This window comes from Blastomyces gilchristii, assembly GCF_000003855.2.
Source record: "Blastomyces gilchristii SLH14081 genomic scaffold supercont1.5, whole genome shotgun sequence".
NCBI lineage: Eukaryota > Fungi > Ascomycota > Eurotiomycetes > Onygenales > Ajellomycetaceae > Blastomyces > Blastomyces gilchristii.
Genome location: NW_003101678.1, coordinates 2,666,515 through 2,693,983, shown reverse-complemented (window position 1 = coordinate 2,693,983; position 27,469 = coordinate 2,666,515). Strand labels below are relative to the sequence as shown.

Here is a 27,469-nt window from a genome sequence, read left to right as displayed (position 1 = left end):
GAACAAGCTACTTGTGCTATTATATATGCATGCTTGAAATTCGTCTGTTGTTTGTCTGACTGTCTGCCGCCGAAATCTCCAAGTAGTCCCGAGCAGCAGATATATTAGGTCTATTGGCTATCTAAGCGCGTAACGCGTTAAAGGCGGAAGAATCCTTGCCAGGATCCGGTTGCTGGATGGAAGAAATGCTGCTAAGAACGTAGCATACCAAACAACAGATAGTTACTGAGGTCAGAGAATTATTGGTGACCACTCATTGAATCTTGATATCGGATTCAATCACGCCTCTGCATTTCCTATGTATGCGTTGTTTCTCCACGCAGGCTTTTGTTGTGCGCTAAGTCCGCCGCCGCCGCCGCCAGCTGTTATCGGGGTTTTCCCCCAGTTGCTGCAGCAACGCCGGAACACATGTTTCTTCCGTCATCATAATGAAGCCCATCCTTGAACACCGCTCACCGATTCATTTATTATTGTCATGGGGGTCCTTAATATTTGTTAATTTCCTGTTCTGTTGACTATTGTGTTTCTTACTTTGACTTCCTTGCGTCTGCCTTCAAGAGGATGAAGCATTGATGGTCGAGTTTTCCCATAGCTGCCTCCATTCGGACACAGTTGCGGGCTTGTTTACTTGAACCTCTTCTTCCTTCTCATTATCAATCGTGTAAATATCTAGATTACAGATATTGCATTCCATTTCTGCTTCATTATAGCTTCATTTATCGTGTGCTACTAGATATTGTCTAAAGCGGAGTAAGTTAACACCAGCATATCCGATGCCTGTCTTGTTTACATTGTGCCCCCAATACTAATATCATTCATTGTACAGGACCCCGTGAAGACGCAGAATGGCGGCCTCCATGCAAAACGCGGGCATTTTTGTTGACGAGGACTCGAGCCAACCAAGGGCTTCGGGCCTGAGGTCCATTTTCCCCTCAAAAGCTCACAAGAGGAATCATTCAGCCGGTAGTGCCCCTCAAAACAAGCATGCGGGCATGCCCCCTCCCATGTTACCTCTCGACCATCCACACTCCCATATGCAGCGACCGTTGTCTGAAATATCCCATAATCGTGATGCCCCAAATAGCCCCCGTTCCCGTCACAAAACCCCTGAGGGCACGCTGGATTATAGTCTACATAAGAAAACTAAGAGCTCCGTATCATTGAGGTCACTTATGAAGGATTTCACATCACCTAACAAACCTCCATCCCCAGAGGTAACCTCTCGGGAAAAGAAGGCAAAAAAGACAAAATCTTCTACTAGTTTGTCGGCGATTTTCAGAAGGTCCCAACGTGAACGTAAGGAAGATACTTCCAACAAACAGCAAAAAGACAAGGAAAATATGAATCCTCCTCAGTCACCTGGCGCAGAAATTTCGCCAGTATGGACTCATTTCCGAAGCCCATATCAAGAGCATCAACCAGACCAGGGTAGCAACCGCTATCTGCCACAGAGAGGACGAACCTTAGACGAAGAAATGTCGCTGTATACTCCTAGGGGATACTCGCCATCCAAGCAGAGGAATTTTCACGGCCATCAACTACCGTCTCTAACGAAACGCCCTGATACAAAGGCAAGGCCGAAGTCAGAATATATATTACCCGGTTCTTCATCCTTTAGAGATATGCTAGCCTCCGTGCAACGTTCAGGAGCTTCCAGAGAACAACAGTGGCAGAAAGGAGGCAATAGCCGCACAGCAAATCACGTTCGTCGCGGATCTCCACCGGGATACGCGTTGGAGGAGCGGCGGGAATCGGGTGGAAAGCGTGGGTCTCGGGTGTTAGCAGCTATCACAGCATTCAACGCGAAGGAAAAGGAGACCGAGCCACAGAAACCCTTACACCCAGAAGGGATCGATGGAGCTTTCGAAGCACTTCTGGTAAGATAGACGTTCCGAGAATGAGACAATGATAATGATCTTCTAACTGTTTCATTTGCGGGGAAAAAAGGATTCTCGGAATATTCCTCATAACATGCGCGATAAGATGCGCTCTTTGGATGCGAGTATCAAAGCTGATTTCATACGGAAGCATCATCTTGATCTTTGCACGGCTGGTTCATCAAACCCTACCAACGATAGAAACTCATCGAGTGGTTCTGCGGACGGGAGAAAGGGTTCTAACGGTAAGGGATCCAGATCCCGATCCCGAAACCGTCCATTTTCAATTTCAAAACCGGACATATCCTCGCCTAAAAAGAGCAATGAGAACATGGCTGCTCATAAGCGTCCAAAGTCCGTTGATTTATCTCGGCCCGTATCTTCTAGAGGCCTATCTAGTTCAAGCTCAACGACAGGGCTAGCGCCTCAGGTGCAGCCAGACCATACAGCTGATCCCACTGACTTTGTTCACTACCTTCGAGAGGTTCAGAAGCCAGAGATAGTGGAAGTGGGCAAGCTACACAAACTCAGAATACTTTTGAGAAATGAGACAGTGGCATGGGTTGACGCCTTTATCTCGCATGGAGGAATGGATGAAATCATTGAACTTTTGTACCGGATCCTCAAAGTGGAGTGGCGGTGCGTATTTTACCATCCCTTGAAAATAATATCTGATCTTTTGAAAATGCTCACTTACATTTTTCATAGGGAGGAACACGAAGACGCCCTTTTACACGAAACCCTTCTCTGTTTGAAAGCACTTTGCACGACATCATTGGCTCTCCGTCATCTTTCGTCGGTCGAGTCTGTGCTATTTCCAACGCTTTTGCATATGCTCTTCGATGAAGAGAAGAAAGGCCCAAGCGAATTCACAACCCGGGGTATTGTTCTTAGCCTGCTTTTCACCCACCTTTCGTCCGCATCTCCCGACAATCTAGTGCCTCGGGCAAAAACGATCCTAGCGTATATGCGGGATCCGACTCCACCAGAGGAATCCCAGCCGTTGAACTTCATTGCAAGTATTTATCAACCGCGTCCGTATCGGGTGTGGTGTAAGGAAGTCAGTAATGTGACTAAGGAGGTATTTTGGATATTCCTCCATCACCTCAATGTTATTCCTGTCGCAAAAGCTACAGGGGTTGATTCTGAACCCTACGGGAAACGCTATTTCCCCCCTCCTCGGCCCCCAGTCCCCGCTGCCCCTTATGTTGGTGGGGTCGAATGGGATGCCACCAACTATATCGCAAACCATCTCGATCTGATGAATGGTTTACTTGCAGCTTTGCCCACTGCTAGTGAGCGCAATAATCTACGAGCCGAACTTCAGGCCTCCGGCTTTGAGAAAGTGATGGGTGCCAGCCTACGCACTTGTAAGGAGAAATTCTACTCCTCTGTGCACGATTCACTCCGTCTTTGGGTTGCCGCGGCAGCAGAAGACGGGTGGGAGTTCCAATACGTCCGCGAAGGTCCACCCCGGGGTGTTTCGGAGTCTGCCCCCAGAAGCCCCATCAGGGCTACCCCGGGGTCTCCGAAAAAGCGTGCAGGGCTAGTGAGCGACGAACCGCCCAAGTTAGATCTCGCAGGTGGTCTTGAACGTGAAGCGGGCGAAACTAGTGACGGTTGGCTGTGACTTCTTTTATCTCCTGGATAAAAAAGCCCACATTTTCATGCTGTGGTATCTTCATAGTTCGGGTTCTGGACTCCCATTACGACCCTTTTCCTTTGTATATTTCTATTTTCGTTTTTTTCCCCCCCTCATTGTCTGCGGCGTTTTGGTTTTTGGATGGTGACTTCTCTTTTCAATTTGAATTTCTCCCGCTAATGACTGGCAGAGCTCCCTTTATGTTTTTGGTATGCTGCTTTTGCATATGGGAATGGTGTTGATGAACAAACGCACCGCACAAATTACATGTCATGCCTTCTTCTTGTCAGGAGGCATCAATGAGTGATGAATGAATGGAATATTTAATGACATTCCAATTCTTCTAACGTGACTGTTTATGTTTGATATCCTGCTTCTCTTTTTGAGTTCTATTACCCCTTCCCTGATACTTTTTATAAATATCATCATATTCTTAACCGTATAAGGGAATAGGTCCTTGCTTAAACCTCTTATTTATTTAGCTGCACCCGTCAAACAAACCTCTGTCAATTGATCTCGTGTGTTCTAGATATAGTCCAGTGAGCAACTCTGTTCCTTCCATCTAGGCGGCAGAGTAAGTAGCGCTCTCTGAAGAGCTCTGTACACTAGTTCAATTCCCAAAAATCTAGAGCGAGCTGCAGTAAAAGAAAACGCATTCCGCGGCATTCAAGTGGATGCGCAAAGTTTCCTTAAGCCCCGCATTCCCGGCAGTCATGAATACCTCATCCATTTGGCGGGGAACCGTTGAGGGCTGGCGGTCGACTTGTTGGTCGGATTCACGCCCTTCCAGATCCTTCAACATTATTATTATTATTATTATTACCTGCCATCGTCCTGCCGAGGTGTGGAGGTGGTTCAACAAAGTTAAAAATAGAGGGGGGAATCGACAGATACAGTGGGAATGATTACATTCTCGCCAGTATAGTATGCACGTTTGTTGAGTTCTAACTGTATATCCAAGCCCGTATCTAAGATAGATATCAGCTGACATTCAACGACAACATTCGTGGACACGACAAACCTGTCAGTACCCAGAGCAAATGTCGCCGCCATAACGAGCTAGAGAATGGGGTCCTTTTGCTCGTGAGTCTTGCTTCTATCGAAGTGCAAGGGGGAGCATAAATTAATTCCCTATCTCGGGCAAAAATGTCACAGACAATGCCGGTGCTGATGCCAGCCGCTACATTATTGGAGTCAGGTCGCTTGTTGTTAGTCGCAAGCCGCCACCACCGCCGGCCACTCAGATGTCGTGTAACTAGTTAACTACCTCATAGCTGGGGATTGAGCCAGCTTTCCAAGACGCTATTTTAAATCCTCCGGATTTCCTGCATCGGTCTTGACACTTTAACTGGGATAGCTGCGTTTTGGACTTTTCCGTGCATCGTCCTACCATAGTATGCAGTGCAACTTGGGCTACCACCGACCGCACTGCATGAATCAAATGTCAGGGCCTCTTCCTCCCTCATTTGCACACGGCCTCATGCCCCTAGTGCAAGGAAAATTGCCTGTGAAACAACCCAAGCAGTCAGTCAGGGTCAGCATATTTTATTTTTATTTTTTTGGAATTCTTTCGGAACTATACGACGGCTCCACCCCGCATTTTGCTAGGTTGTGACAAGGTTAAGAATCAAGGCTTAACTTTCGAGCTAGCCTCCACGTTACTGAGTGTCAAGTGCTCTGCAAAATATCCCTGCATCCATTTCCCGAATTCGATCTCGAAGTTGAGGAATGTTCACCTCGGAAGCAGGGCATTGGACTCGCGCTAGCATACAACTTCTCCTTTACCACGAAAATAATATGGGACCCGATATATTTCCCCCTATCATCTCTGGGGTAAAACGCCATTCCATCACTCCATATGCCGCTCATTGGCCGTAGCCAGAATCGAGAAGCTGAGCAGACGAAGACACCGGCCTGCCACCAACCTTGTCCCTCGGCGCCCTATTCTCGCAACGACCTCTCCTTGGCTGGTTAGGAGATGCTGTTTCTACAAAAGCGGGGGTTGTAATACCTGCATGTTGCCAACCAAGGCATGAGCATTTCTTCGGCTCTTTCTATCGTTTCGGCTCTTTCTATCGTTTGCGGAATGTTTGGTCACCGTAAAATCAATGGTTTAAAAGCATTGCTGTCGCTCATATCCGAAACTGGCCATGCCTTGGACAATGAGTTGGAAACAAACATCAGAGCATCTCGAACTTTCACGAGAAGGGTTGTCCACTCAAGCGTATCCCCCTTTACCAACTTGGTATTCCCCTATCATACTGTTTTCTAGCCTTTGCCTCTTGAATTGAACATTTTCGCAACTTGGCTCCAATTGTTGAAACAAATATGGCTCAAGCTTCTGAGGTGGACCACGAGAAGCGTGAGGATAGTTCTTCTAGGGAAGAGCAAATCGAGATTGCCGGGGCGGATGCCGATGAAGCCATAGCAGCTAATGAGAAAGCCTTGATACGCAAAGTCGACTGGCGGCTACTTCCCATCCTAGGAGCCTTGTATGCCATTGCGCTAATCGACCGTGTCAATGTATGATTCCCCTTTTATCATCGGTTTTCATTTTTGATACCGCTTGCTTGAGCAGGATGATAACCACTTTCTTTCACAGATATCGAATGCCCGCGTGGCCGGGATGCACAAGGAGCTGGAACTTTACATAGGCTCACGATATACCATTGCCTTGCTTGTGTTCTTCATTCCGTACTTCCTTTTCGAGGTAAGTCATACAAAAGGAAAAATTTTTACTTTTTTTTTTTTTTTTTTTTTTTTTTTTTTTTTTTTTTTTTTTTTTTTTTTTGATGCTTCCCCGTACAAGAATAACACCGCTAATCCTTCTATTTGGTGATCTGTAGCTCCCTTCGAATATCGTCCTTCGAAAGGTTGGAAGTGCCAACTGGCTTGCCTTCATTGCCTTCGCATGGGGGTCTTTCATGTTGGGTCAGGTGCGTGGCTAGCTTCGATGTTTCAATTTTTGAACTTTGTATTAACTTTTTTCTAGGGGTTCGTGAACAGCTATGAAGCTCTTACTGCGCTGCGCTTCCTCTTGGGGTTCTTCGAAGCTGGTATACCTCCATACGCTCAACCATTGACATGAACAGACATTGTGGCTAACCTTGGCAATTTTTCATAGGATTTTTCCCTGGCTGCGTGTACCTGATCTCTTGTTGGTACGTTCGGTATGAGATGCAAACACGGTTCGTATACCTCGTTTTCTACCCTAGAAAAACTCGAAGGCCGACATAAATGCTTACTCCGTGCTAGACTTGCCGCATTCTACCTATTTTCCGTCCTTGTTGGAGGCTTCTCCTCTATTCTCGCATATGGCCTCATGCAAATGGAAGGGCTACAAGGCTACCTTGGCTGGAGATGGATTTTCGTAAGCCTTATAAAGAAATTCGGGACTAAATCCCATGAGGACCAGCTAACTCTAGATATGCATCAGATCATTGAGGGTCTTATCACTCAAGTGGTGGGAATCGTTTCGTGGTTCCTTATCATTGATTTCCCGGACAAGGCTCAAAAGACAGGTTTCCTGACGGAACGGGAAGCCGATTTTATCAAAAACCGCATCGAGAAAGATCGGGCTGATGCCTTGAACGACCCTCTAACCTGGGCGAAGTTTGGAGAGCATCTGAAGGATGGGAAGCTCTGGGCCTTGTAAGTATTCAGGCAGAACGTATCTAAAGACACAAATATTCGCTAACCGACCGACCTACAGTGCTTTCATGTTTATGTCAACTACAACCCCTGCGTGAGTTTCCGCTGTATGGATGGGAGGGAAGACTGGATAGACATTCTAACCGTGTTCTTTTAGATACGCTTTTGCCTATTTCTCACCAGCCATCATTCAGGTAAGACACATAACCAGAACACACTACCTGGTTTACCCGTCCAAGCTCACAAAATATAATTTGGCAGGGCATGGGATATAGCGGCGGCATCGCAAATCTCCTCTCCGCACCGCCCGTAATCTTCGCAGTTATCTCTGCCTACTCCTTCGCCTTGTTGGGGGATAAGTACCGCCTCCGTGCCCCCATCATCGCTGCGCAATGCATCATCGGCATCGTCGGCCTTATGATCACCGCCTACCACCCCAAATCCGGTGTTCGCTACCTTGGCATATTCCTCGGCACCGCCGGGTGTCAAGGAAATATTCCTGCCATCCTCGCCTACCAATCTAACAATATCCGCATGCAGTCGAAGAGATCTGTTGGAAGTGCACTGCAGATTGGGTTTGGCGCGATCGGGGGCATTATTGCCTCGACGACGTTCCGTGAGGTGGATGCCCCCAAGTTTGTTCCCGGCCTGTGGACAACGACCGGCTTGCAGCTCCTCGTTCTGGCGTTGTTGGCTTGTACAACTTTCCATTTCTGGCGCAGAAATAAGCACGTTGATGCAGGGACTGCGATGAAGCCGATTGAAGGGCTCGAGGGCTTTAAATATACGCTGTGAGCAAAGGGATTTGATTTGTTGATGATTTACATAAGGCTTACAGTGGGAATATGACTTTCCTGGGAGGATAAATTACTAGCTATTTACGTCTACTTATACCAATAATATCCAGAAGTTATTATTGGATTTTATTATTGATTTAATCGGAGATACCAGATGCAATCCTCCATGTTCCAGCATGCTCAACATCAACCAGAGCTCTCTATCCTATCCTCTCTCATGCTCATCTCATACCAGAACCAAGAATGGAAAGATATCTCGTACACTTCATGCCCAAGCGAAACGAAACAAGATTCTAAACTAATGTACATACAAAACCCACTCTACCCAAGGTAAATTACCCCGCTGAGGAGTCCCCCCGCAAAAGGGTCCACTCCCTCCATAAACCCCGCAACGTATATTTTTAGAGCTTTATCCTCACGGAAGAGTTCACTTGTAAGTGAAAGTGGAGGGATGGGGTTCGTACACCCGAATTTACCAATCTTGTCGTCTCTTGGAGCGTATGCCATGACGCAACACGCCAAAATCGAGAGAGACCAGGATTGCAAGAACTTAACTGACCTTCCTGGAGATGGATGTGGGTTGGGTTGTTGACTAGATTCCAAGCTTCTAGGAGCTCAGCCAGCCAGTTCTGTGTACAGCCAGATCGTCTTAAATACATGAAATAAAATAAAATAAAATAAAGGGAAAAAAAATAGCAAGTTATATCTGACTTTAGTTCACATTTGGATAGGCCATACATATTCCATCCATATCAAAGCAGAAATTTCTATACGTTGCGGTGTCTTCAAAGATCAAGAATTAACTCTGTCAATTCCTCACCATCTATGTCCATGTACTCACGTCCATACATACGGAGTAGTGCAGCAAAGAAGTGTACCTCCTAGCCGAATAAGAGCCGGCTATCATCCGAGCTTGTTCGTAGCGTGAGGAGAAAGGCAGCTAACTAACTAACTTACCAAGGCAAGCAGCGCTGTTCCCGCTATACTGTGGGGTTTCGCAAGCGATGTTCTCAAGTAATGATTAATAATACTCTATAGCTAGTTAGTAGACTCTTCGAGCCTCACCTTCGTCCTTACATCGTGGGGTTGGATACGAGCCGTATAGGTAAGCGAGTGTGAAGACGGGAAGTTTGTCCCACATCAATATCAACATTTAGTAAGTTAGACGAGGTTTCATTCTTATTCGCTCCAGCCCACATACTTTTCACACAAAGTCCAGTCAGCAGTCCATTGGCTACGGAGTACAGCGTGGCTCTGGCTCCGGAATTCTCTTGGGATGAGTGAAGCTGCTGAGCCCGTACAAAGAGTCCCATCACAGTAAGGAAAGAAATATTTTCGACCTAGTGGTCAGTTGGCGACATCCATGTTTTTGGATTAAGTTGCTTATTTTTAGTCGGATTATATATATGTAGGGAGATTGAACACCGTTAGCCAGGCTTCCCAGATCAAAAGGTGAATTTTTAAACCCCTATTCCAAGGATACGTCACTATATATACATTTTTTTCCCCCTCAAATATCTATTAATACATATGGACGTCCCTTCCGCTCAACTCCTATATAATATCTAGGAGCAACTCTCAAGAGTCACTTTTAGCGGCCTTTGGAGTAGGCGTGGTAGGCTCCTTTTGAAAAGAAGGTGGGGAAGAAGTTGATAGCAGACCCTGCAAGAATTGATGAACATAATCTCGGATCTATTGCAGAAATCCGCAAGGGATTTCGGTTAGTTATCAATTGTACAATTGTACGGATGGATCATGGACTAGAAACAAAGAAGGGATACATAGATACACTAACCGGTTGAAACGGATTAACCTTCTCCCCTAAATCCATGAACATAACACAATATACCAAAACGTCTAATCCGGCCGGCCCCCAAGAGGAGTTAGGTCAGCATATATTTTTTCTATTCCACAGTTTCATTCCCACGATGTACAAGAGAGCCCCATAGAGCCTTTCTTATAACTTGTAGATGTTGAGGAGACGGGGAGCATACATCCAATAATCGCCCACTGTACCAACTTCGTCCACTTCGTCCATGTAGGCCGCGCCCACTTTAGCTTTGCCCGCCGCCTGTATTTCCGCTCTAATCTGAACTGCTGCTTTGGTGATAGCTTCGACATATCTGGTGGCCATATTCGCTTTGCGCGGTGTGGGTTTATGTATACCGTTGATGGGTTCTCGCTATTGATGTTGCTACTGCTGCTGCTGGCGGTTGGGGTTGAGCTATCATCTGGGCGATTGGTGGATTCAAGTGAGGGTGACGTTGAAGTTGAGGTATTAAATGCGCACTTTTGTATGGAGAGGAGAGTCGGGGGTATGGCGGGGGAGGAAGGGGAGGAGGAGGGTTGGCCGCTTGGCCATCTGGTGGAGAGTGAACGACATAGGTACGGCGTTGAAATATAGGAGCTCTATATTGGAGCGAGTTAGTTCCATGTATCTAAACAAATATATATGTTTGTGCTAAGAACGTGTATACCGCTCTGCTATTGAGGAGGGGCCGACTCCATCTTGGGATATTGAGGCTTGACCGGGCGGATATTTGTGTCGCAAAGCCTGTGGTCGCTCGGGTAGCTAGACCCGGCGCTCTTGCAATTGACATTGCAAAGTTATATATTCCAATTAACCACCAGAATACGCTATGGCTTCAAGTTTAAGCGTAGACGTGTAAAGACAAAGATCACTAAAAGCGGTTGTACAGCAAAACGTTCAAAGATCTGACGTTGAATTCCAGGCCCTAAACAGCTCGGCGGGTCTTGGCACGATGCTTCCTAGGCCAAACGCTTCACCATTCAAGTCACAACACCACAGGAGCCTCTAGTAGGTGTCTAGTTCTGCGCCGTACAGGATGGCGGGTTCAAATCATTTGGATTATTAAACGACTGATGGGCATATATCCATCGGGTAAATAAGATACTCTGCAATGACATTGTACATACATGCATCATCCAGACTTACCCTGCGCGCAGCAACCGGCTTGCCGCGATGCGAAGATTGGTCTATCTAGAAGATACTTTCAGATATTATATGATGAATTCGCACTTCCACTAGCCCTTATATTGACAGGGTTTAAAATATAAACATAGTTGATCATGTGCCAGTGAAGAGTAGTCAAGGAAAACAGATCTCAAATTAGCAGCTTTGTTCCTCAAGTGCTACTGGAAAAATTCAATGAAACCCTCTTTCAAAGTTGCATGTGCTACATTTTTTTTTTTTTTTCAGAATACATTGAACAAGCGTCACATGAAAGGCCAAATATTCCCTCCTACACTTTCATATTTTTACAAGGGCAAACTGAATAACAAACCTTAAAACATTGATCTTCGGATTAATCTCTGGTTAGGGGTGGAGCGGGATTTCTGTCCCAACAGCAGAATGTTAAGATGCATATCATAAAAGTGCACAGCAATCACTTATAGAGAGCTAGGATGAAATGCAGAGAGAATGAGTGGCCGAAGCTGGGCACTGGCTTACTGTGTTTATTCAACATCATCATTGCAAGAATTCATCCATTTCAGCTGCTTGAAATAACAATTTCATTCTCCTGATAATAATTCCTGGTGAGAGAAAGCGCAAATTTTCACATGTTAGGGCTTGCGGCTAAATGTGATTACATAAGTGGTCACGTGCAACTTTAACAGCTGGAACAACTATGATCCGAAGAGCCTCGGCATTCCCCAGTGTGATCAAAGACATGGGACACGGCGGATATAAAATAAACCATCCCACTCGTAACTCTCTTCCTCTGGTTTCTGGTTTTTCCTTGTTTTCAATTTCTCCTGTTCCTTCTTCATCTCCTTATACTCTTACGTTGATCCTTTTAATCTGTTATTTTGAACCTCCTTCTACAATATACTCACCATGTCTCAAGGTATGTGATCATCTCCATATGTACGCCTACGTCACTGTGCCGCCTCCAAAAGCTGACATGTGACAACCTCCTCGTAGCATCACAACGTCTCTCACAGGTCACTTCGCACCTTTCCGGCAAGGGCGGAGTCTCGACTATCACCTCTAAGCACCCGGATGATATTGTCGTGACCTGCGCCCTTCGAACTGCCATCACCAAGGGTGGCAGGGGTGGCTTCAAGGACACTCCCGCATCCGACCTCCTGGCCGGTGTATTCAAGTCCTTAATTGAGAAATCCAAGATTGACCCTTCTCTGGTCGAAGATATTGCCGTTGGCTCTGTCTTGCCTCCAGGAGGAGGAGCTACTGAGTTCCGTGCTGCCGCTCTGGTTGCCGGGTTCCCCGAAACAGCTGCTGTCAAGGCTCTTAACAGACAATGCTCGAGCGGGCTCCAGGCCATTATTGATATTGCAAATGCCATCAAATGCGGCATGATTGATGTTGGCATTGGCGCTGGTGTCGAGAGCATGTCTCAACAATATGGGTAAGTTGCTCTTGCTTTAGTAGCACACCTTGTGTATAAAACGATACCCCCTGAAGTAAATCAAAGGAACGTTGACTAAAACCATCCCTCAGCCCCGGTGCCGTCTCCGAATTCTCCGAATTGCTCGAAAGCCATGAAGAAGCCGCCAACTGCAAAGTGCCCATGGGTGTCCTCTCCGAACAAATGGCGAAGGACCGCAACATCACCCGCGTCGAGCAGGACGCTTTCGCCGCCACCTCCTACCAAAAGGCCATCAAGGCTCAGGAGGCCGGCCTCTTCGATGAAGAAATCGCCCCACAGACAGTCAAATTCGTCGACCCAAAGACAGAGAAGGAATCCACCATCACCGTCTCCCGTGACGATGGCGTGCGCGCCGGCATCACTGCCGAATCGCTCTCCAAGATCCGCCCCGCATTCGCAAAGGACGGCAGCATCCACGCTGGTAACTCGTCACAGATCTCCGACGGCGCTGCTGCCGTCTTGCTCATGAAGCGCTCCACCGCAGAGCGTCTGGGTCAGAAGATCATCGGCAAGTACGTCACTGCCAGCGTCGTCGGCGTCAAGCCACTCCTCATGGGCATTGGACCGTGGGCAGCCATCCCCGTTGCGCTAGAGAAGGCGGGTTTGTCCAAGGACGACGTCGATATTTATGAGATTAACGAGGCGTTTGCGTCGCAGTGTGTGTGGTGCGTGAAGGAGTTGGGATTGCCCCTGGAGAAGATTAATCCCAAGGGCGGTGCTATTGCCTTTGGACACCCGCTTGGCTGCACGGGCTCTAGACAGGTCAGCACGCTCCTGACGGAACTGAGGAGAACGGGGAAGAAGATTGGTGTCACTAGCATGTGTGTTGGTACTGGAATGGGTATGGCCGCTGTCTGGGTTGCGGAGTAAGTTTTGCTGGTTATAGATAACGATTTTAAAAAGGGGGAATTCGTTGGCTAGCGCCTAGCGGTCATGCGGGTTCTTCCAATGCATTCCAGGTACCTTTTTCTTATGTTCATTTTCCTAGAGATGGTTAGAGCCAAATTGCTCATCATTGCTCATTCATGTTCTTCCTTTTCACTCTCGCACTTTCTGTTATACAGCTATTCTTATGGGTTGATGTATGAGTATATACAGTTATTTATTTATTCATTTATATATTTTTCAATTTTCGGTTTATTTAGAATTTGAAGACCATCATAGTAAGATGGAATGATCCAGACTATGCCTACATCCTACTAAGGAACTACAATACTAATAGACTGGCCGCCGGGACCATGGACATGTTTGATCTCATGTCTGGTCCCATACAATTCTTGGGTGTGAATCTCATCGGGACTGACCTACACTTAAAATTCGAAAAGTGACCACTTTTCAAAGCACAGAATGGGACCATGGCTAAGTTGTAATAGGAAAGTGGTCATATTATATATCATTCTGTCCCATTCTTAGCATAAAACTACTACTTTAAGAAATTTTCGGACTTCTTTTTGTACTATCTAAAAAAAATTTAATTAATAAGTAACAATTTTTGATAAATCATAACACTCCAATGATATTTAAAGTCATTTAAAGTAATAAAAGATCAGGCATTGAAACATAAAATTCATGGTCCCATTTGATGAATGTGACTAGGACTAGATAGAGGTCCTGGTATCCGTGACCGGGAACAATCAAAATAAATTGAGAAAGGGACTATGGAACATTTGGTCCTGGTCCCAGGCACGGCCACACGGCCGGTCTAAATATTTACTGATAAACACTTGAGAACTATCTCATATGTGCGTTATTGCAGAAAACTATATACAAACCCCCAACCAAGACCTCCAGCAGATATGTTCATGAAAAAGAAAAAAAAGATATGAGAGCACAACAAAATACTTCAGTACTTCAGGTTACTTAGTTGAATGCATGCTGCGATGCTTTTCAAAAGCATCGAAGACATTTGCTCCATTCAGTACATCTTCCTTGACCTTCTCATCCGCCGCAGCAAGTTTGGGCACCAAGGCCAGTACTTCGTCGAGGAGTTCAGCGGGAATCACCGCAGTTCCTTCAAGGGGGTCACAAAACGCGATGTCGCCCTGGGAAAGAGATTATGATTATATTATGATTTTAGGAAAAAAGGAAGAGTATTCCCTACCGGAGAAACCGTCACCCCGCTTATATTCACCGGCACATTTCGAACACCCGGTTTGGCCTCTGCGCTGGTGCCAACGGTGGATGTTGCGCGGGCCCAGATCTGTTATTATTTGCTGTTAGCTGAGGCTTCATAATTGTTTTAGGACCAGACTGCATTAAAATAGAGATGGATTATATTTTCATATTAGCATAAAAAAACTAGGGGGCTTTCCACACTTACCTGGAGCTGTGTACTCCGCAACTCAGCCAGGTCCCGCACTCGGCCATCCACAACCACGCCCTTCACTCCTAGGACTTTCATCCGCGCTGCCATTATGCCGCCGACATTGGCGCAATATTGGCCTGCTGGCTGTTCGATAAATACGACAGTACCAGGCTGGGCACAGTCCACCCAGTGGTGGCGCGGTGGGAAGCTGTGCTCCTTTGATGGTGATGTATCTTCAGGGACAGGATCATCTTTAGGTATGAATTTGAAGGTCGACACCGGGGCGATTATTTTGGGTTGGTTTTCGAAGTTGATCCGCGAAGGGGAGAAGGGCACTTTTTTCGTAGAATTATTGATTTAGTTATTCTGATAGGTATGAATAACGAACTTCCTCTTCCTTCCCTTTTGAGCCAATGAATAACAACTTCAATGGGAGATGCATTTGCACTGATAAACCCGATATGGTCTTCTAGCATCATTGAAATTCGGCATGGAAATCTGGGAGTGTGCAGTACAAAGGCGCGCTCACCAAGATCAGCGAGGAATCCCGCCCGAGCAATTTGACCATTTGGTACTTTTTGGATTTTCAGAAGAGCGTCTGAAACCTTCCGGTTGAAGTGAGTCTCGAGCTACCACATGGTTGCACGGGATAAATTTATATAGAAAATTACATACATCACAAACCGAATACTCCTGCAGAGCATTTAACTTCGCCTCGAGCGATTCTGATGTCATACTGCGCAGCGGGGGAGGGATTGATAGGTTGATATCAACGGACTAAATATCAGACCAGGAACCACACTAACTTCGAAAAGACTTGGGGGAACAAATTTCAACACAGGCGGGCGGTGGTAGTTAGTAAGGGTCCTGATCTATGGGACAATGTTCAGGAGATATGCAACTTGTCGTTGTTCTTTTCTATTCCCATCTCAAGGGCATCGGAGGAGCATTTCTTGTATGTATATAATGTTGAGCGATGCAGAAGTCCCGAATCCCGACTGACCGAGCATCCACTTACGGAATCGATCCAATCGAAAGTTCCGAAGATCTGACGAGAGCGACCGCGTGTAGGAAAGTTAGTAGTAGGTAGTTAGTGTGTGTTATGAGTTGTTCTGCGAGACAGACATTGATTGTTATTGTTATTGATTAATAATTAACTATTCTCAGATACGACAAAGAGGGGGGCATTCGTTTGGGTGGGTTCAAAACAAGGATTACAATATGTCATCGGAATATTCCTAGTTATAAATCATTGAGAGGTTTCAATCTAGGCCTTTGCTTTAAGAATCGATCTTTATTCTCCCTCCCTTTTCTGAAGGTGATTTCTCAACGCCACCCAAGAAACAACTAACTAATAAATAAATAAACGAAAGTACGAGGCCCCGCGAGGCCGTTGTGGATTATTTAACTAGCGATTAGCGCTGTTTAAATATTTGAACGGAATGAGCACCGCGACATGGAATATTTACCTCCAACAATTATTAATATTTATGCTAAAATAAAAGCGCCTGAGGGAACCGGTCTTCTGAGTCTCTTGGATATCAAATTATTTTAATATATAGATATATTGTGGAATTAATAAACTGGACCTACGGAACTCAATTCACACGCATAATATGGCCTCTGAACACCCTACCTATACCCGCGAACAACTCGCCAAGTATCTCATCTTTATCTACAACTGTCCAGTAGACCAAGGGTTGACCAAGCTGTCTGAGCTTGAAGAACTTGTCCAAAGGGACCCTCTGACGGCATTGACTGTGCTCCAACAACGACAGCTCGCCACCGTAGCGTTTTCCAATATCGTTTTGCATTACTCCCAACACAACACCATCTCGCTGGACCCTGACCATCTGTTTCATAAACTTATAGAGCGCGGTCTAGGTGGCTATTGCTTGGAAAACACAGGACTCCTGGCCATAGTGATCCGTTCGCTGGGATATCAGTTTTATACTACTGCGGGAAGAGTGAGCAAGGGTTACGATTCGCCTTCCGCTGCTAGTCAATTTCATGGATGGTGAGGAATTCCGAGAAAAATAAAGAGTGTCCCCGACATGAGCTAGACGAGAAAGGGGAGAGAAAGGATCAACTGGAAAATATCCAGACCCCTTTCTGTTGTGATATAAGTTAATAACTTGATTGGTATATGCAGGGGCCACATGATACTAGTCGTGGCTATTGATGGGAAGAAGTACATGGTAAGTCTCTACTCCTCTTGTGCTCGAGAGACATTTCTACAGTACGGGACAGTGCTGAATGATTGCGGCATTAGGTGGATGTTGGATTTGGTCCCAATGGTCCCACCCGCCCTCTCTTGCTAGAGGAGGATAAACCCGCCACGACCTTCGCCCCCGCGCAAATGAGGGTGGTCAAAAGCAATATCAGCGCAAATGTGGACCATAGCCAACGGCTCTGGATGTACCAAACAAGGCCAGACCTAGAAAGCGATTGGAGAGACGCCTACTGCTTCTACAACATTGAATTCCTGCCACAAGACTACGAGATCCTAAACTTCTGGACGAGCCAACACCCCACCAGCACCTTTAAGCAGAAATTCATCTGCACCAAATTTCTTCTCAGTGAAGCGGAGGACGACATCATCGGGACCCTGGCGTTAACAGGAGTTGATGTAAAGCAAAATATCAACGGCAATGTCGAGAAGATCGCGATTCTAAATTCTGAAGCCGATAGAGTTTCTGCATTGGAAAAATGGTTTAATGTACATCTCCATCCAATGGAGGTTCGAGGAATCAAGGGTTCGGTGGTGGAAATTCAGACATCGACATAAACAAGACGAGACCACACTGCTAATGCTCCTCTTCAAATGCAGAATACGACTGTCTTTCCTCATTTGATCTTGTAACGTAACAAATATGTGTAGTTATGGCAAAGTATAAAGCGGAAAAAAGGAATTTCTTTTAGAAAAATCGTCTCTCGGTCTAGTTATATGGTCAGCTCTGGTTACCTCGAGGAGAAAAAAAAGGACAACTGCAGTATCCCTTCCTTACCTTCCATGGATTGTTAACCTCGAATCCCACCGGCGCTTCATGGTTATTATCCTGCCCTCTAAATATCCCCGTGATCCGCTGGTCCCGTTCCATCACTAAAGAATGTCAGTCTTCGCTATCCGGCGGAGATTGTGCGCATACGTACTTTGCTGTGAAAAGGTCAGCGAATTATCCTATCAATGGATCGCAAAACGAAAACATACCTTATCCCACATATCTATACCCCGTCTTGGGTTTTTTCTTCCGTTTGAATAGTACTTCACTGTCGACAACCCGAACCCAGTGACACCGAACATCTAAGAGTGGTGAAGTGAGTATCCGTTCTCCGGTAAGTGTCAATGGAGGGTAGAACCTACCACCACGATAATCCCGTAAGGGAGAAGGGCTTCAAACGGAACGCCCATCGTTGTAGAATGCGCTTCAAGACGATAATAAAAGGAAATATAAGACCCAGCCCCTCCTGAGAAGCCGCAATTGCACAAAGAAACGCGGAATTGAGAAGATGTGTTGCAGCGATGGTTTAGAGTGAGCCAAATGGAGTTTAGCGCTCAAAAGGCTTGGCGTTTGGTGAGTAAGCAAAATTCGTCAAGCCAGACCTCACCCAGCCAAGAGGGGGCTCACAGAGATAGAGCATCAGCTGGCAAAAGAGCAGACTGAGGAATGAGCCGGCTGTGATTTACGCGTCCGGTCGTTAGGTGCCGTAAGTACTACTGTGCGCTTTTTCTCTGGTGTTCTTTCTTCCCAGTTCCCAGCGCGTTTTCCCGACAATCCGCGTGCAACCTCAATGAAACTTCCAACTAACATATACCGCCATGACTTTCAGAAACTTTGATTTACTACTTATAGCCTTGATCGCATGGTCGGTTTTTACGCAGACTGGTGGTTTATAGATCTCGTTGATTGTGGCCCACGGCGTTGCTTCAGACACCCGCATCTCCACCGCTGGGGGCGCAAGCCTCCGTCACAGAGGCCTCCTATTTTCTTTGACGACATATAAAAAAAAACAAGCTGTGCAGTCATCTGCCGACCCGAGCAGAGTGGCCCAATGGTCTAAGCGCATCGTCAATCTGGCGACTGCAGTAGCTTATACCATGGCGGCGACTGTGCCGGCCGCATACGGAAATACTAGCATCGATCGACAGCCAGACCTAGTGGATAGTGACCAAGATGCCGAGGGCGATGAGGATGATGAGTTCTATCCAAGTCTCCCCCAAACGGCGCCTACGATACCACAGGAAAATGTCGATATTCCTTCAAACCTTGGGAAAGACGTGGAGACAATCACAGCGAGTGAAAACGAGGCGAATAGAGAAGATGGCGCTGGGGGAGTGGATAATCCTGAGGCGGACCATAAGGATGACATTGCCAATATAGATGGGGTTGCCGACGCGGATAGGGATGGAGACGAAGAGACTGAGGCTATCGGAGCGGTGAAATTTCCAGATGGCGATGCCAAATCTGACAGTGATGGTGAGGATGATGACCCGAATGACCCGGATGTCGAATTCGAAAACGAATCCAACGGAGTCAAGGCAGATTCCGATGACGATTCCTCTGAAGGATCGGAAGCAGATGAGGAGTGGGAGGCCGAAAGTAATGACGTGGAAGATGCAGAAGCAGATGCATCAAATCCCAACAATTGCATGTAAGTTTAAAAATACGCATCCATAAGCAAGCAAATAATTGCTAATTACATACAGAGTCTGTGGCCAAGACGAAGAACACGATCCCAGCGAAGAGTTCGAAGAATATTTGTCATGTGCTGTTTGTCGTGATCATTGTAAGTTTCGATAGGTTTAAAAAGCTTGGCTCGTGCCCCTGACGAAATTGTGGAGTTTGAGGCTAATCTATCGGCCCATAGGTCACCGCCAATGTGCGCGAGAACGAGGAGCTTTAATTAACGACGAAGGTATTTAAATTTTTTAAAAAGGAAGAAGAAAAAGAAAAAGAAAAAGAAAAAAAGAAAAAAAGAAAAATCTCTTCTCTCATCTCTGCACTTTTAGCTCCTTGAACAATATAACTAACTTGTGAATTTTATTAGATGCTGAAGATTGGAGGTGTCCTGGCTGTGTTAGAAGCAAACTAGAACCTGATAAACCTGAAGAGACGCCATCCCGGCGAAAATCAGGCACATCAAACATTGCACGAGATCTACTACCCGCTCATAGCGAAGCTTTAGGGCCGGAGTCCCATTCTATTTTCAGCTCGTTAATAGTCGACGATGATCCCCTGGATGGCTCTAGGTCGCTTCGGAAGCGGAGGGCATTCGACGAGGGTCCAGAAGCGACTACGGTTACCCAGAAACGACAAAAGAAAACGCCCACCAGATTCGAGGGGATGATTCCCACTCCTCTGCCTAGGAATATGAAAGCAGTACAAGCGTTGATCGAAAATTCTGCAGAGAGCACCCTTACTGCCCGCCAGTCGAGATCACGACGAACGCGCAAAACCGAAAAGCCCCTTTGTAATGTTGTTCAGCGTCAGCCAGGAAAGATCATTCTTTCATTTCACCTAAATAGTACAAAGTTAAACAAAATCTTGAGCTCCCGGCCAAAACTAAAAGTCTCAAGACGAAGACGTCCGAAGCCACCGCCAGCGGTTGAACCGCCCCAGCCTCATTTTCACCCCATCCCCCCCGCGACATACAGCGCTCCCTTTTACGCCTTCCACGATCGAGAAAACGATGAGCTCAAATCGAAACCCTACGGGGGAATCTTATCAGAAGCTGACGCTGACACGTCAAAGACACTCCCCCTTGCTGCAGATCGAGAGAAGTTCGAGGCCGCTCGTCAAAAAGCCGAAGAAGAATGGAGACAGAAAATGGCTGCTGTCGACCAGTCCGGTGACCCAGCACCACGTGCCTCACAAAAGATCTCTGGTCCACCAAGCAAAATAAAATACATCAGCTTTGGTGGCTACGAGATTGAAACGTGGTATGCTGCGCCTTATCCAGAAGAATACAGTAGAAACCGTGTGCTCTACATCTGCGAATTCTGTCTCAAATACATGAATTCGGCGTTTGTTGCCTGGCGCCACAAACTGAAATGCCCGGCGAAACACCCTCCGGGGGATGAAATATACCGAGACGGATCGGTGGCTGTTTTCGAAGTTGATGGTCGCAAGAACCCCGTATACTGCCAAAACCTTTGCTTGCTTGCGAAACTCTTCCTAGGATCCAAAACGCTGTACTACGACGTCGAGCCGTTCCTCTTCTATGTCATGACAGAATATGATGAGTTAGGTTGCCACTTCGTTGGCTACTTCAGCAAGGAGAAGAGGCCCAGCTCATCAAATAATGTGTCATGCATCTTAACCCTCCCCATCCACCAGCGGAAAGGCTATGGCAATCTCCTGATAGACTTCTCCTATCTCCTAACGAGGGTGGAACGGAAAACAGGGTCACCAGAAAAACCACTCTCAGATCTGGGTCTAGTATCATACCGCAATTATTGGCGTCTGGTCTTATCATACCAGCTGCGAAATCAAAAGTCTCCCGTCAGTATTGCCGAGCTGTCAGAGCGCACCGGGATGACAGCAGATGACATCGTGTCAGGCTTGGAGGGATTGCGGGCCCTCGTACGGGATCCCCAAACAAAAACGTACGCCCTGCGACTGAATTATGCCTATTTCGAGGAATATATTCGAAACTGGGAGAAGAAAAATTACGTACGGCTCAATCCAGATGCACTTGTCTGGACTCCCTACCTTATGGGTCGCAGTAACCAGTCACACTATGACCGAGCACCGCTACATACCGTTGCCCCGCGCGATGAGCCCGATGTGGACGGCGATCTGGATATGGAAGGCAACAGTGATAGCAATATGTATACCAACCGAGCAGAAAATGTGAATGGTGATACAAGGAGCATGCAAGATGGTCTCGTCAACGGACACCGCCAAGCCAGATACGCATCGCCCCCTTTTGAACCCCCTGGACCGCCATCAATGAGTGTGATGCACTTCGATGACCATTCGTCAAGGCAAACAAACGGCGCCAGAACCCCGTCAGCGTCGTCCATGATACAGAATCCAGCAGCTGGAATCCCGCCCACGCGGTTCGAAATATTTCCCCCCATCCAAGGAACAGTTGTCAAACGTCGACCAGGTCGGCCATTCGGCTCAACTCGTGCTAATAAGTTCAAAGGACGCACGACTACAGCCACTGCTCCCACTACCGCACGAACAAGTGGCCGCAGTACTCCAAAGCGAACCGCCAGCCAGGCTACGGGCACTCCGACACCTTCGAGTCGAACAAGTGGCCTCCGAAGGGGGCGAAGTAGCAGGCTCCTTGACGCTAATGATGCTAATGAAACTATGGGTGATGGTATTGAAAGCAGGGAGGACGGTGAACTTGAGCAATTGGAGAAGCCGGAGCTCGAATCTGCCGAGATAGAGACGAGCGCTATGGAGATTGGTGCCAGGGCTACATCTGAGTCGCTTGGCGGTTCGAGTAGCAAGGGCAGGGCTACCGGCGCTCTCGAGAATGGCAACACGAATGTCGACAAAGTTGCCTACGCTATCACACCATCTCGAGTCAACAAAGGCAATAAGTCCCATGCGACGGATTTGGATATGGTGGACCATGAAGGTGCCCAGGAAGCTAACCAGGGGGCTGACAGCAATCACCAGTCGATCGATGGCATTGATGAAGATACCTGAGAATAACTTTCGACATCCCTTCCCTTGTCGACGATGGAGGCTGTTTCTCTACTCGAATCAGCGATATATCTGATATTTCTGAATGTCATAACGTTGCTGGAGCTTATCACCATTCGTTCTGACTTTTCTTAGGGCGCAATAAGGAGTTTTACGTTGGTTCATGTGGAGGTTATGGGCATGTTCAATGATATTCTCCTTTATTTCCTTTTATACCACTGTTTTATTTTTATTTTTTATTTTTTCTCTGTGATTTCAGGCTCATTTCCCCTCCAGTTACCGGAATCATATCATTCTGTTTTTCTTCTGAAATGCACGCCCATTTTCCCATTTCGGGTTTCGCACCTAAAATCATCATTGGCGTCTCGTTTTGTGACATTCGCCGCACAATTCATCCGGTCTGCTATTCCGCCTACGACCCTTAAACCGATCTTCTCCTCCATGCACTTCTGTCACCCCTATCTTGTAACAGACACATATCTCACTATCCTCTGTACTTTATTATTATCATTAACTGGTCCTAGTTTACATCAATTTTGAGCCAATGGGATATTTTGGCACGTGGAATAATTTCGACGCATCCATCTCTCTCTCTCTCTCTGCTCGCTGCTTGTTCTTGGTTTCAGGCCAACTCCGTTGGTCTTTAGTGGCAGCTAATGATGTTACGTTAATACAGGCTCTAATAGTTGACCCCCACATATAGGTAGCAAAGTAATCTAGCACAGCATTACTCTTCTGTTCCTCGTACCTGCGTCTCGAGCCACCAAGTTACCAGGGTTCCATGCTCGTAGCCTTCCCTCTGTTTGTGCGTGCGATAATCTTGTCACGAAAGTTTCTTTTGCTCACTCGAGGGCTTGCATCCTTCCATTATTTGATATGCCGAAGTCATTTTTACATTTTTACTTCTTTCTCCCTTTTTGTTTGAAACCCCATGCGGGGTTTAAGGTTTGGCTTAATCTTCAAGTTCCAAGATCTAGCAAACAGGTTTTGATATATATATACCCATACACATGAAGCGAACCCCAGTTAGCCAATGGCGGGAAGGGTCCAGAGTTTAATCGCTTACGCCTATGATTAATTATCCAGGAGACAACCGGTCGGTCCTTGAGAAGGTCCTGAGAATGTCCTGCGTCATGGGTAGAATACACAGGAGGCTGTGTGGATTTGTAGAGTAGATAAGATGTGCATAGAGTTCTGTATAACTATATTTTGTGAATGGCAGGAAGCCGGAATCAGGCGGGATGATTGACTTCTTCGCACTGCCCTTAAATGTCCCACACACACACACACACACGCACACACACACACCCACCTTTTTGATAAACACCCGGGACATTCCGCACACGTAATGTACTTACTTGACTTGACACGATAAGAGAATGTCGCCATCACTTATTCATTTGTTTCAGGGGCTTATCCCTTATCTGATCTGAGTGGTTTGTGAGAAATGTTCAAATAAGAGTCAAGTCCACAATTATTCTGCGCCTATGGAAAAAAGTCCTGTTGGGAGGCTCGTTGACATCCAAGAGTGGCTGGATGGTGTAGTTGGTTATCACGTATCGCTCACATTCCTGGTCTGCACAGCGCAAGCTTAGTCAGCATACCACATGTGCCGATAAGGTCCTGGGATCGAACCCCAGTCTAGTCATTTTTTTTTTTAGTTCTTTATTTTTTTTGATTTCTTTTCTTTTCTTTTCTTTTGTCACATTTCATATTATATGATTTATTTTGCAATAAGGAACCTCATGAGCGGTAACGGACTATTCTCGACGCTTTCACATCATTGGATGCGATTTGGGTTGAAAGGGGGGCAAGAGTCGGAAAGCGAGACAAAGAAATGATGATGGGGGTTGGATTTCAGCGAATGAGCGTCAGCAACAAACCTGTAGTTAAGTTGTAAGCAACTATTTATTTAACAAATGATATTCAAATAATGGGAAGAAAAAACCCCACCCCCCTTTTATGTCCAGAAAAATGACCATCCCAACATTGAACAAAGAAAATGAAGTGGAGGAATGCGTTCTCTTCTCTGTTGCCGCCCTGCATGGTCCTGCGAGGCTAACTACTGGAAAATTCCGACTAGTTATTATTACCTAACTGCTGCTGTTGTGCTGCTGTTGTGCTGCCAGACTGGAGATGTATCTTCCAACCGAGCACATTAGGCGCATGCGGGATCAGATCAAGATCCTGTAGTTATTTAGTTATCTGTCATTGCCCTTTAGAGGCAGTTTTGTTTCTTGACAGCTGACGGAAAAGTGATATATATCTTCCCCTCCCCTCTTTTTCCGTGCATACATACTGCGTTGTTGACAAAAACTCTTCATATCAAAAATCCCTATTCCCGACGAATAAGAATAATATACACACACAAGAATCAACAAAACAACACTTATAAGCTCCTGGGCGTTAGTCAATATCCTGGTTGACTCCCACCCAACCTAACCATATCTGCATCGACAGCCAAACCACAGTTCGGTCGAGCTATCCGAGGAAGCCTGAATCATAGTTATTCCGTGGGGTTTCTCCCTGCGTCTTGTTACCCATGGTATTCTCCCGTCGCTAGGAACTCAGGCTTCTTATTCGCCCTGTTCTAACTAAATAAGTTTTGGGCTGTTGGGATCTTCACCGATTTTTCTGCTAATGCAGAGCACTGGGCATCGCGCATGTTTGCTTTTTTATCCGCTTTTTTACATTCGCGCGTACGGATGGAACTACGACGGTTGTGTGGGTAGTTATTATTATTGAGTATAGCCGGATATATCCGATAGGAGGAATCACTCAAGAGATCTCTAGAAGCAGTACAGATTTAGATTGCTGCCATTTATTTTATACCTGCCCAAAATCGGGTATATAAAGATGCTGTAGCATCAGGACACCTTTACGCTGCGTATTTAGCACGGTGGAGAAGTGACGTTTTTTAACGCCAGCTAGGAGGAATATCTCGTACTCAGCTTCCTCGGGAGCATTTGCTTGCTGCATCATCAAGATCAAGTCCATCATTTCTCCGCACCAACGAGATAATTGCCCGGATAAACTCCCCTTTCTGCTGCAGTGTGGTGATCTGCTGATCAGGAGCTGGTGAGATACAATATCCAGTACGCCGAGCCTTTGCAAGATTAGCGCCAAAAGCGCGTATATAGGAAGGGGACATCACCTATCCCTACCCTACCATGAAGAAATTTCGATTCATTAAATGTTTTATATCAGCCTTGGCTTTCGGAGAAGTCGAGGATTCCCTGTTTAGAAACTGAAACATACTGAAGCTTGAAATCAGCGGGGCAACAATATAAAAAATCCCCGCTATTTCATTGCCTGTAGGATCGACTGGGAACCTGCGTGGTTAATTCTCAGCTGCCATCTAGAAAGCCCTCCAAGCCTATAGAAACATTCTACATCATTTAAGTTGTCTTGTTGTTTGAGCCAGCGAGAGGGGGGCATCGTGGCCAGACCAGACCTGGTCCAATTAGCTCAGGAATCCCAGTTGAACTGAATAAAAAAACAACTCAACAATGTAAGGACCAAGATATTATGTTTGAGTTATTCATCCGTACCTGGACCTGAAGGAAGTCTTGCATTGAGGGGTGCTTTTTCGTGCATCTGGCTACTTAAAAGCTCCGCCGCGTACACTTTTTTTTTGCTGCCATTATTGGGACGCGGTGGACATTCTCTAACCTCTGATCCTGGTAAACTCACCAAGTTTTACTTATTATTAGTATCCGGTCGACTACTAACTAAGCTTCACCGTGGACCAGGTTTGAGGACTGGGCTACGTCTGCGAGACCTAAGCGAGACAAGGAGTCAATAATTTTCAGAATAGAGCTTGCTCGATTGTTTCGTCAATCTGAGTGTGAGATATTATTATAAGGGAGTGAAGACTTCGCTTCTCGGCTTTCTCTGCTCTCTTTTCTTCTTTTATTCAACTTTGCGCTATTCCAGCCAACGTAGCTTTCCGGCATTTCACAGAGATGTCGTGTCCGTTTGTCGAGCAACGATATCGTAAATACCAATGTCTCATACTGATGTTTTGTAAAGAAGGGAAAACAAGTATTTTCTTCCCGTGTATCTATCCAAGGGGAGTGCAGGACACCCGAAAATAATTAAACAAGTATTATGAGTCGGGAAAACGGCAATGCATTGTGCATTTGTATTATATACACATTTCTCCAGTCTGAACGGGTTTAAATCGCTCCAGCCGGCCTCAGACCATAATAGTTTCCCTTCTAGTAATTTGGGACGAATATCTAAATATATTGTGTGAAGAGAACTTCGGCGTGGTGGGAGCTAAACCGTCATGCCCTTGTGTGGAGGAAGTCCTCCGTAAAGGTCATTCATCGCAAAACTTCCAAGGTTGCGGTCGTTGTCACCCACCATCAGCTTTATTATTAGCTTCGAAGTATTAAGTTAAGTTAGTTGGTCCAAACGGCCGAACATGCTTGAGAGAAGAATCCACAATTGCCATCGTTCCAGATTTCTCTTTTCCACCCACCCTCAGAGAAAGCAGGATTGGCCAAGCCGACGGCGCCGAAGATGGGGTCTCCATTGACTTTTAAGTTCAAGGGTCGGAGAAAGCAGCAAAGAGGTTAATAAGATGCTCGCTAGCTCAATTCTGGAGGTTCAAAAGGGGATTTATGTACACCCGCTAAAAGTGAAGCTGAGACAGCTTATTGATTCACAAAGAAACTGCCTCTTTGTTGAAAATCATAGAAATATAATCAATAGTAGAATTATATATTCCCAATCAATTCTGCAAGTCTCTCTGCAAGTCTCTCTGCAAGCTTCTTCTCTATGACATTTCTCTTTGAGCTCTCTGAATCTCTGCTGTTAGCTCACAGATCTGTTGTCATGGTTTTTATAGTTATTATTAGTTATACGAAGCGTAGAGCTGCCAGGACCTAGCCCCCTAACCACCAGCCAAAACGACCCCGGCACCCACCTACGCTGTATATAGCAGTAGGGGGCTTGCTTGCACCGATTCAATCATTCTATTCACTACTGAGTTTAAGAATCATTAATAGACAATTTTTTGAAGCAATCTCTGCTTGCAACTGATAATGAGAGCTTCTCTATTTCAACTCTATTGTTTTATAATGTGCAGCAGACAGAACAGGCAGTTTTGAAGGA

At 46.1% G+C, this 27,469-nt stretch overlaps 9 protein-coding genes and 1 non-coding gene across 12 annotated transcripts; 6 read left to right on the top strand and 4 right to left on the bottom strand.

Moving 5' to 3' along the window:
- Window positions 1-49: 49 nt before the first annotated feature.
- On the top strand, window positions 50-4,280 carry BDBG_03477 (GTPase binding protein Rid1). The gene is made up of 4 exons (XM_002626267.2): window positions 50-750; window positions 827-1,877; window positions 1,948-2,516; window positions 2,586-4,280. Exons 2-4 carry the CDS (start codon window positions 846-848, stop codon window positions 3,505-3,507), a joined length of 2,523 nt encoding a protein of 840 aa, XP_002626313.1. The 5' UTR covers window positions 50-750; window positions 827-845; the 3' UTR covers window positions 3,508-4,280.
- On the bottom strand, window positions 3,824-6,256 carry BDBG_03476 (uncharacterized protein). Its single transcript, XM_031721267.1, has one exon. The coding sequence runs from the start codon at window positions 4,508-4,510 to the stop codon at window positions 4,145-4,147; it is 366 nt and encodes a 121-aa protein (XP_031577765.1). The 5' UTR covers window positions 4,511-6,256; the 3' UTR covers window positions 3,824-4,144.
- On the top strand, window positions 4,491-8,288 carry BDBG_03475. 2 transcript variants are annotated; one of them, XM_031721266.1, is made up of 11 exons: window positions 4,491-4,602; window positions 4,675-6,042; window positions 6,122-6,229; window positions 6,366-6,455; window positions 6,512-6,575; window positions 6,644-6,707; window positions 6,775-6,889; window positions 6,956-7,170; window positions 7,232-7,264; window positions 7,328-7,364; window positions 7,432-8,288. In XM_031721266.1, exons 2-11 carry the CDS (start codon window positions 5,848-5,850, stop codon window positions 7,963-7,965), a joined length of 1,455 nt encoding a protein of 484 aa, XP_031577764.1. In that variant the 5' UTR covers window positions 4,491-4,602; window positions 4,675-5,847; the 3' UTR covers window positions 7,966-8,288. The 2 variants fall into 2 exon arrangements, with proteins under 2 accessions (XP_031577764.1, XP_002626311.1); XM_002626265.2 differs by having other exon boundaries at window positions 4,491-6,042.
- Window positions 8,289-8,660: 372 nt separating this feature from the next.
- Window positions 8,661-10,967, bottom strand: BDBG_03474 (uncharacterized protein). The gene is made up of 4 exons (XM_031721265.1): window positions 10,445-10,967; window positions 9,962-10,376; window positions 9,763-9,824; window positions 8,661-9,659 (listed from the first exon to the last, which is right to left on the bottom strand). The coding sequence occupies exons 1-4, from the start codon at window positions 10,565-10,567 to the stop codon at window positions 9,546-9,548; spliced, it is 714 nt and encodes a 237-aa protein (XP_031577763.1). The 5' UTR covers window positions 10,568-10,967; the 3' UTR covers window positions 8,661-9,545.
- A 648-nt stretch (window positions 10,968-11,615) lies between these two features.
- BDBG_03473 (acetyl-CoA acyltransferase) lies at window positions 11,616-13,860 on the top strand. The gene is made up of 3 exons (XM_002626263.2): window positions 11,616-11,836; window positions 11,914-12,358; window positions 12,451-13,860. Exons 1-3 carry the CDS (start codon window positions 11,827-11,829, stop codon window positions 13,247-13,249), a joined length of 1,254 nt encoding a protein of 417 aa, XP_002626309.1. The 5' UTR covers window positions 11,616-11,826; the 3' UTR covers window positions 13,250-13,860.
- A 375-nt stretch (window positions 13,861-14,235) lies between these two features.
- BDBG_03472 (DlpA domain-containing protein) lies at window positions 14,236-15,419 on the bottom strand (the record flags this gene model as incomplete). Its single annotated transcript, XM_002626262.2, has 5 exons — window positions 14,236-14,421; window positions 14,481-14,579; window positions 14,700-15,019; window positions 15,214-15,289; window positions 15,360-15,419. The coding sequence occupies 5 exons, from the start codon at window positions 15,417-15,419 to the stop codon at window positions 14,236-14,238; spliced, it is 741 nt and encodes a 246-aa protein (XP_002626308.1).
- A 511-nt stretch (window positions 15,420-15,930) lies between these two features.
- On the top strand, window positions 15,931-17,721 carry BDBG_03471 (N-acetyltransferase). Its single transcript, XM_002626261.2, has 3 exons — window positions 15,931-16,701; window positions 16,837-16,882; window positions 16,957-17,721. The coding sequence occupies exons 1-3, from the start codon at window positions 16,301-16,303 to the stop codon at window positions 17,470-17,472; spliced, it is 963 nt and encodes a 320-aa protein (XP_002626307.1). The 5' UTR covers window positions 15,931-16,300; the 3' UTR covers window positions 17,473-17,721.
- A 506-nt stretch (window positions 17,722-18,227) lies between these two features.
- BDBG_03469 lies at window positions 18,228-24,474 on the top strand. Of its 2 annotated transcripts, XM_031721264.1 has the most exons (6): window positions 18,228-18,392; window positions 18,516-19,337; window positions 19,393-19,472; window positions 19,554-19,601; window positions 19,734-24,244; window positions 24,432-24,474. In XM_031721264.1, exons 2-5 carry the CDS (start codon window positions 18,784-18,786, stop codon window positions 22,349-22,351), a joined length of 3,300 nt encoding a protein of 1,099 aa, XP_031577762.1. In that variant the 5' UTR covers window positions 18,228-18,392; window positions 18,516-18,783; the 3' UTR covers window positions 22,352-24,244; window positions 24,432-24,474. The 2 variants fall into 2 exon arrangements, with proteins under 2 accessions (XP_031577762.1, XP_002626305.1); XM_002626259.2 differs by having other exon boundaries at window positions 19,734-24,474.
- Window positions 23,879-23,996, top strand: BDBG_16836. Its single transcript has one exon. It is a non-coding gene; the product is annotated as a tRNA-Val (tRNA).
- A 489-nt stretch (window positions 24,475-24,963) lies between the features above and the next one.
- On the bottom strand, window positions 24,964-25,480 carry BDBG_16835 (uncharacterized protein). Its single transcript, XM_031724706.1, has one exon. The coding sequence runs from the start codon at window positions 25,346-25,348 to the stop codon at window positions 25,175-25,177; it is 174 nt and encodes a 57-aa protein (XP_031577761.1). The 5' UTR covers window positions 25,349-25,480; the 3' UTR covers window positions 24,964-25,174.
- Window positions 25,481-27,469: the final 1,989 nt, after the last annotated feature.

Bases quoted from the DNA above. Each gene is read 5' to 3' on its own strand.
- BDBG_03471 (XM_002626261.2), top strand. From the start codon at position 16,301: ATGGCCTCTGAACACCCTACCTATACCCGCGAACAACTCGCCAAGTAT. The intron at 16,702-16,836 runs GTGAGGAATTCC...TGGTATATGCAG, and splicing joins GCTAGTCAATTTCATGGATG to GGGCCACATGATACTAGTCG. The intron at 16,883-16,956 runs GTAAGTCTCTAC...TTGCGGCATTAG, and splicing joins TTGATGGGAAGAAGTACATG to GTGGATGTTGGATTTGGTCC.
- BDBG_03477 (XM_002626267.2), top strand. From the start codon at position 846: ATGGCGGCCTCCATGCAAAACGCGGGCATTTTTGTTGACGAGGACTCG. The intron at 1,878-1,947 runs GTAAGATAGACG...CGGGGAAAAAAG, and splicing joins GAGCTTTCGAAGCACTTCTG to GATTCTCGGAATATTCCTCA. The intron at 2,517-2,585 runs GTGCGTATTTTA...CATTTTTCATAG, and splicing joins ATCCTCAAAGTGGAGTGGCG to GGAGGAACACGAAGACGCCC.
- BDBG_03475 (XM_031721266.1), top strand. From the start codon at position 5,848: ATGGCTCAAGCTTCTGAGGTGGACCACGAGAAGCGTGAGGATAGTTCT. The intron at 6,890-6,955 runs GTAAGCCTTATA...GATATGCATCAG, and splicing joins TTGGCTGGAGATGGATTTTC to ATCATTGAGGGTCTTATCAC. The intron at 7,365-7,431 runs GTAAGACACATA...ATAATTTGGCAG, and splicing joins TCTCACCAGCCATCATTCAG to GGCATGGGATATAGCGGCGG.
- BDBG_03469 (XM_031721264.1), top strand. From the start codon at position 18,784: ATGGCGGCGACTGTGCCGGCCGCATACGGAAATACTAGCATCGATCGA. The intron at 19,338-19,392 runs GTAAGTTTAAAA...AATTACATACAG, and splicing joins TCAAATCCCAACAATTGCAT to AGTCTGTGGCCAAGACGAAG. The intron at 19,473-19,553 runs GTAAGTTTCGAT...ATCGGCCCATAG, and splicing joins TGCTGTTTGTCGTGATCATT to GTCACCGCCAATGTGCGCGA.
- BDBG_16835 (XM_031724706.1), bottom strand. From the start codon at position 25,348: ATGATGGACTTGATCTTGATGATGCAGCAAGCAAATGCTCCCGAGGAA.
- BDBG_03476 (XM_031721267.1), bottom strand. From the start codon at position 4,510: ATGTCAGCTGATATCTATCTTAGATACGGGCTTGGATATACAGTTAGA.
- BDBG_03474 (XM_031721265.1), bottom strand. From the start codon at position 10,567: ATGTCAATTGCAAGAGCGCCGGGTCTAGCTACCCGAGCGACCACAGGC. The intron at 10,377-10,444 runs GTATACACGTTC...GCTCCAATATAG, and splicing joins CCCTCCTCAATAGCAGAGCG to AGCTCCTATATTTCAACGCC. The intron at 9,825-9,961 runs GTATGCTCCCCG...CGGCCGGATTAG, and splicing joins ACAGTGGGCGATTATTGGAT to ACGTTTTGGTATATTGTGTT.
- BDBG_03473 (XM_002626263.2), top strand. The intron at 12,359-12,450 runs GTAAGTTGCTCT...ACCATCCCTCAG, and splicing joins AGCATGTCTCAACAATATGG to CCCCGGTGCCGTCTCCGAAT.